Genomic DNA, 7964 nt, shown 5'->3' with positions numbered 1-7964 from the left:
GCTTTTATGTGAATCCTGATCGTAATACGTTCTTCTCTGAAGTCTATGAGGTTTCCGTCTTGATCTAGTATGTTCAACACGATGTCTGAAACCACACTGGTGTTTAAGGGAAGGTACACCAGTTTTGTGCTTTTCCACAATCTTAAAACCTGGGGCGACTGTCGGATAGAATGTGTGCAATATATGACTATTCTCTCCATCTCTGTATGATCCTTGTATAATGTTACATGTAATGTCTATCGTATTAACTTTCAGTATTGTTACAGTTTTATCACCAGAATAGGTCTTTTTAGGTTCTAGTATTGGAGTTGTTTCAGAAAATCCCAATAATCCTCCAATTGAATGTTTTTGAGTAAAATCAATATAATAGGAAGAAGTTATTTCAGCTTTCATGGTATTGTTATTTCCTCTTATTGTTATATATTCTTTTTCTGATTCCTTTTGAACAAGTTCGTTAAGTTCTTCGTTTTTCATTTGTTTTTGTATAAATTCGTTAATATGGTCTATTTCGTAAGATCCTGTCGGTAAACTAATTTCTTTCATTGGTGTTAATTCTCCCAAATTATTTTTGCTTTTGTAATAGTGTAATTTGTTATTGACTCCTTCAGAAATATTTGGAATAGAATTGTATGTTGTTAAATCCAATAATGCAGCTTCCATAATCTTCCTTTTTGCAATCGTAGAGCTGGAAATAGAATACTGCGCAGAGTTGATGAAGTGCCGGTCAATGAGACCGTATAGGAAGACATCTTAAAGTTGACTAACGCTTCTAGCTAAAAAATCTAAACATAAGTGTCCGCAAATTGTTGTATCGTCAGGTTGTTCTCTGTTATAGTTGTAAAATACTTCTTTTGCTGTGCGAAAGTAACGTTGAAGCTCTTTAGGTGGTGGCATATTACCGTAACTATCGAAATAATAAATAATTTGATCAAGTTTTTTATAACATATCCAATGAGTGCCAGGACCTTCACTGTTTTCTAAATTAACTATTCAGTCTCATTTTTCCATATTTTACCGGGCAATGCATCTTTCATAAACACTCCTCTAAAAAATGGTATTTTCATACAAGAAGCGTATATAATTAATTCTTTATTTGTCAACTCTTTGTTTGGAATTAGTATTTGTTTTTTCTTGTTTAATACACACGGTATGGTCTTAAGTATAATCCTCCTCCTTTTTTTATCATTGACCATATTGTTGGTTTCTTGTTTTTTTTATTTTGATTATTCCTTCTTTTCTTTTTAATACTACCTCCTTGCTTTTTAACCGTTCGTTTTCGGCCTTTCCTCCTCTTTCCTCCTCCAAACGTAGTTTTTGTCTTCATTGCTGCTGTTACTGCCAAAGCTGCTGCTTTTTCACCAAAACTTGCGTCACTAGATTTTACTCTTTGCCAAGCCTTTTCAGCAAGCGCTCTATCCGCTATGGATCTATTTTTTGTATCTGCAAACTTTGAATATGCTATATCGTGCTGTTTGCAAGCTTGATCTAGTTTATTTATTCCAGAATCTCCTCTTTCCAGACGTTTTTTCAATTTTGTTCCAGGTCCACAGTATTGATATCCTCCAGGCAAATGCAGTTCTACTGGTAGTAAATCTATTGTTTTGTTAACAATTGCTCCAATTGGTTTAGATAATAGAGAAACTGCTGATGATGTCAATCCTCTTCCTCTCTTCAAGCTCTCTATATCACGACTGATGTGCTTAACCTTTGACATCTCTATTTATAGGGGAATGTACCCACATCGGCTTCACTCCTCAAGTGTTTGACAATGAATGTTTCATTTACGAATTGATTTCTTATTATGTACCTTTATCCATCCATATTATATTTTTTGTATTTTCATCTTCTTTGTTATATTTTGAATATGTTGTATCATTACATGTGTGTACTTCTTCATTTTGTTCATCTTTTATTAACACTTGCTTTTTTATATTATCTTTCATCTAATCCAAAGTCACCGCTTCGTGAGGTAAAACTGCATTGTAAACATTTTTCTAATGGTGAAATCTTTCTACAGGTTTAGTTCTAAGCATCTTTGTTTTGCTAGACATAAAATATTGCTTCATAATGACCCTATCAATCCATTGATCTCTATTATCTGGATGCACTTTGTTATGTCCTGGATGTGCTGGTATCATATTGTGAAAATCAAACATTACAGTACCCAAAAGTCTAGCAAGATAGTTTACATTGACAGCATTATCCATTTGTTGCGGATCTTCAAGATTTGTAATTCTTTTATTATTACATGTGTATATTTCTTCATTTTTGTTCATCTTTTATTATACACTGGCTTTTTATATGATCTTTCATCTGATCCAAAGTTACCGCTTCGTGAGGTAAAACTGCATTATGAACATTTGCTAATGGTAAGTTTTTACAATCAAAAGTGGTAGTCTTTATATTATTATGTTTATATTCATCGGTTATTACAGGAACTTGTTTAAAAACTACCACATCTTCAGGATTTACTCCACCTTTTACATTAGTTATCTTTTTGTTCTCAGCATGCCAATTTCCATTCTTTGTAACATGATTTGACTTACAGTGGCAGCATCTGTTGGTTTTAATCCTTCTTTAACCTTATGTAATATTTTACCTTTGCAATCAATTTGTTCATTATCGTGAATAATACAATTATCTTTAACATATTTGAGGTTAACTGCATCCGAATCTTCTTTAGGGTATCCTATATCATTTATAACAAAGTTATAAAAAGAGAATCTATCTTCTTTTCTTTCAGGGATTATAGAATGTAAATATCCTTTATTGACTGAATCTTGACTATCGACAGGATCAGCTAAGTTTGTAACTCTTCTGTTTTTAACATCGTAAACTTCATTATTAACTTGTAAAGTATTTGACAGTTTTGAAAGTAAATAATCTTTGGTGACGGAATCGGTGTTTTCTATTGGTTCACCAACATTTGTTATTCTATGAGACTTAGCATCATAAGAGTCGTTTTGAAGTTGTAGGTTCAACAATTTTTCACTTTTTAAAGTTTTCAAATTTATTGCATCATTATCATCTTCTGGATCTTTTACAAACTTCAATCGTTTGCTGCTTATGTTATAATCTCCTTCAGCTGTTAATGGTAAACTATATCTTTTACCATTGGATTTTGGTTTTTCTCCAAAATTGGAATACCTTCCAAACTTGTCCACGCTCATGATTCAACTGAGTTCCCTCGATTCTTGTCCTCCTTTTATATGCGATGATTAAGCAATAATCCTTCGATTCGTAGTTCATCGATTAAAGCTACCCATTCATTGTCCAATCCGGTATGACCGGCTTCCATGGCTTCATGTAATAATCTCATTCGATCAACCAGCTTATTGACATCATTATAATATATTATGTTGGTATTGTATAGACTTTTTAATAATCCTTTCCTGAAGATGTAGGTTCGTTGGTTCTTGGTCTTTTGTGTAACACATTTAATTCAGCTGTAGATATAGCTCTTCTTTTAAGTTGAGATTTTTTCACTTGTGTTGGAAAAAGATCAGCTATGACACTTGTGTATTTTATTGATCGATTTCGATAAATGGGCAAATCTTTGGAATACTGCTTTTTATGTGCATTTGTATCATTTAGTATATTTTTAAACACTGATAGGTCTTTTTTGGTATATTTACCAGGTTTGTTTTTAAAAATAAGTTCAAACAGTCCTGTTGTACCTTTATATTTTTGGTTACCAATAAGGATGTTATCGTTTTCATCAATATCCAAATTACTGTCTCCAATCATAATACCATTGTCTTCTAGTCTAGCTCCATAAATGTGATATCTTCGATTAGCCTGTGTTGAATGTAACATGTTTAATAAATATTTTCTGCCCAAATTCCCTTTGAATGCTATGTTTGTGCTTAATGTACTTAAATTTGTAGGATTAGTAGATCCTTCTTCTTGACCTGCGGAAAATCCTTCCTTTTCTCTTGAATCTTCAGTTTCTTCTGTTTCTCCTGTTTCTTCTGTTTCTTCACTTTCTTCGCTTTCACCACTTTCTTCAGTTGATTGAAATTGTTTGTATTGTTCATAATCTCTTGATTCTTTTTCATACTTAGAAATCGGTAGAATAGCATCTCCTTCGAAAGGTTTTTCAATATTCTTAACTAATCTGTTTAAAGGATCAGTAACGGGTTTAAACGTTGATTCTATAAACTTTTCTCTTTCGCTTATACCTAACTTCAGAGCTCTGTTTTTATGTCTAATAGAATCACTAAGTGATTTTATTTCTTTTAAGAGCTTTTCTTGACTTGCCATGTTTACAGTACGAAGTGTTGATTTGAAATAGTGATATTTAGTGAAGCAGAACGTATTTATCAAACCCTATTCTATATCGTCCGTCTTTTATGGCTTGTTCTTTCATAATGACCAAAAATCCATACTTTTCTGCCCATGCTTTTCCACAAATTTGTTTAAACTTATCAAATGACATATCAGCATTTACATGATCGTTATATACGTGTTTCAGGTTGGTTTCATCTTGTTTGAACAAAATTATAACATTTGCATTATCTCTGATAAGCTGCTTTGGAATTTTACTGTATGTTTGTCCTATATATATGCTGTCGATATTATTATGTCTTCCCATGGCGAAATAGTTCCTAATAGTATCATGATTTTCACATGAAACGTCATCAAATAGAAATACTGAATATGGTTTAGCTTGGTTTGGTTGCAAAACTTTATCACTGGCGTTAAATTTATAAAAGTTAACACCTGACACCTTCGATATGATTTTCTCCAACAATTGATACTTTGGCTGATGTAGTGACTTTGAAATATGTATAAGTTATTAAACCTCAATCCTTAGGATTTGTAATCAAATTAAATACGACATTAGTTTTTCCACAGTTTGAAGGACCACTTATAATACATCTGACTGTGTTTGGAAGTAAACTACCATGTTTGCCAGTGTTGATTGTGTCGTTATCAACAGTGTAATCATCAATATTACTAATGTTGAATTGATCTTTATGATGAACAATCTCCATCTTATTCGAAATCCAATGGTACAATGAGCTGTTCCCGTTAAATTAGGTCTTTTATAGGTATCCAAGAATCTTCTGTTTTGTTAAAACCTAGCCATCGTACTTTAACTTGGTCTTTTTTCCTTTGTAACACTTTTTCAACAAGATATACATCACCTACTGTAGATTTCAATAATTCATGTCCGTAGAACGCACCTTGTAACAAATTGCCTTTATTATCCTTTAATATGTATGTTTCTGGTATAGTTGGTTGCACTTTGTATATGGTAAATACTTCATTTGTCCAATTAGGTAGATATTTTTTAGTAAATATCGTTTTATACTTACTTATTCGAACTTTATCATTTACATTGAATTTTCTAGGCTTCTTTATTTCAACTTTAGGTTTTGTATTGTGCTTTATTCTTTTTTAATACAAGTTTAGCATTTTTCTTGTTTACTTCATTTGGCGTCATCCCAATAGTTCTGTGAAACCTGTTGTTGTAATCACTTATTAACATTGGTAAAATATCAATCCATAAGTAGGTTCCTCTGTTTGAAAACATTTTATACATCGCTCCTTTTAACGTTCTATTAAATCTTTCAATTATAGCCGCTTTTTTTTCAGATTTGGTTGAGTAGTGGTTTATGTTGTATTTTTCCATTAACTCTGAAAAACTTTTATTAAAGTATTCTTTGCCATCATCAGTTTGTAAATGTTTCATTTTGTTTTTATCTCTCTTTATAGCGATTTCCATGGCTTGTGTTACGCTTTTACCAGTTTTATCCTTTAATGGTAATGCATCTGCAACTTTGGTAAAACAGTTAATCACTGTAAGTATATAATTATGTCCTTTATTTATTTTACTATATGGCCGCATTTCAATCAAATCTGCTTGATACAAATCATTTATTCCTTTTACAGTTGTATTTCTTCTTGGAAAGTTTACTCTTGCAGGTTTGTGTAGCTCATTTACAACGTTTTCTTTAAAAGCCATTATGTTGTTTTCACTGTCAATGTTGGCAAAGTAATGATTTTCATTTTTTTCTTGCATCTCCTTATATAGGTCAAGGTCATTCAAACCTTGTGTAAAAAAGGGGGAACACAGCGGACAATGCTGTGTTCCCCCAATTTTACGGAAAGGAGAAAGGATAAGTGGTGTAGGACGATGAAAAGGTAATTAGTCGATAGGGTTAAGGGAATAGTGACCAAATGGAAGTGTGTGGATCTGGTCTGGTAGGATGTGTCGTTTGTCATCGTTGCAGGAGAGCGCCTTCTTAACTTCTGTCACGCTGTACAGTTGATGATTATAACTCCTGATTGTGTTGAAGTGTGCAGTTATAACTTTATCTTCATACAACACTTGCTTGTAGTCTTCAAAAAGTACATTTTTCTTCAAATACAAATTCTTTACACCTTTTGCCTTTTTTATAATGTTGTCATCATGTAGTTTCACAGCATACAATTTTGATATAAGTGCTACGATTTCTTCAAGTAACACTCCGTTAGCCTCATCTTTAAATTTCCCTAATACTTTCTTGTTTCTGTCTTGATCGTAGTTCGGATGATCTTTAGGATAGTCAGAAAAATCAAATTCATCTTTATATACAAATGTGCGAAGATCTTTATACATATCTTGAGTAATTATCTTGTAAATAAATGCATCTGTATCCATGTAAGTTATAACTATGTTCTCTCTTCCATAATGTGCAACCATCTTGTTGTAGTGAAAATCATACATGTGCGTTTTCGATATATCTAATATTGACATTCCTATATACAAAGGTCGATCCATTTTTATACTGGTTTTCTTCATTGATACGGCAACAAGGTTTTCATTAATGATTACTGATGATCCAAAGTTAGGTGTCTGTACAAGTTTCTCCAATTTCCTAGCATCTGTTACAAGTTTTACATTTTTGTGTTTCCTTTTATTTTCCAGAGTTTTACCGAATATCGCATTGTTCATTAATTTAAAAAAGTCCTTCTGGAAGGCTGTCGTTGCTGCTGCTCTTCTTGTAGTGTTGGAATCGATGTAGGGTTTCAGCCAGCAAGATTGAGAAAATTCCAAAACTCTGTGTACTTTGGTTAGACGAAGTCCTAATTCAAGTGCTTGTTGTACAGTCCAAAAGTGCGCTACATATCTTTGCTTGTTATTTAAATTCATCATTAATTTAGGATGTTTTCCAGTTGGTGAAATTTCTGTTTTTGGTAAAAGAGGAAGATCGTAGTGAAGGTCGTGTAGATGTTCTGGGTATTCGAAATCGCAGTCTAATATATATCCTGTGTCACCATGTTTTGGAATTTGAACTATATCTCCAATTGACTCTGGGTCGATCCATTTAAAGTTATCGTATGGAAGGGGGTTGGACATTGCCCATCCATACAAATTGTTTGCATCAAAATACCCAAGATAAACTGATGGCTCTTGCTGGTTGTAGTTTGGCAGATCTTTATTGTTGGCTTTAACATGTCTTACAACGCTTTGAGTCAATCCTCCTCTGACACCGGACTCAACCATCAGCACCATATCAATATCTGTTAAAAGTTGAAGTTTGCAATTGGTTTCTTTTAACATCGCCTGCCAAGCTAATCCTGGAGAGGTGTAAGAATGAAGAGGGTCTAATCCGTATGCTCCCAAACAGGTGTTTCTGAATTCTTCCATCACATCACCAAGCAGAGTTACATCGAGTTTAACATAAAAATCTGAATAATCCCCTAATGTTTCCATATCAAGTTCGTTCCAAACTCTGCATGCATGTTGGTAATCTTCTGGTGATATTTCTGAATTGTTCAGCTTGTTGGTAAAGGCTTCTGGTGGAGGAAGTGATGTCTCGTCAAATCTGTGCAATCCATCGATGTAATCATAGGGGAAGACTCCTTTTCGAAGAACTAAATCCAATTTGTTGTTGTCTACTATTTTACTTGTTTCTATTAAATTTTCTCTTGTCAAATTTTCTGATAGTTTCATAAGACTAGAAGGCATAAAT

At 33.0% G+C, this 7964-nt stretch overlaps 1 protein-coding gene across 1 annotated transcript in view; it reads left to right on the top strand.

The window, feature by feature from the left end:
* LOC128998832 (uncharacterized) overlaps positions 1 to 7684 on the top strand; it is an 8763-nt gene extending 1079 nt beyond the window's left edge. The window contains exon 2 of the mRNA XM_054425188.1: positions 7620 to 7684. Coding sequence (XP_054281163.1) covers positions 7620 to 7684 — 65 coding nt within the window. The remainder of the gene's footprint in view (positions 1 to 7619) is intronic.
* Positions 7685 to 7964: the final 280 nt, after the last annotated feature.

The sequence above is a fragment of the Macrosteles quadrilineatus genome, unplaced genomic scaffold (assembly GCF_028750875.1).
Source record: "Macrosteles quadrilineatus isolate MER2022 unplaced genomic scaffold, UCM_ALF_1.0 Scaffold_7__1_contigs__length_78375512, whole genome shotgun sequence".
Classification (NCBI taxonomy): domain Eukaryota; kingdom Metazoa; phylum Arthropoda; class Insecta; order Hemiptera; family Cicadellidae; genus Macrosteles; species Macrosteles quadrilineatus.
This window is presented reverse-complemented; position numbering and strand designations above follow the sequence as displayed.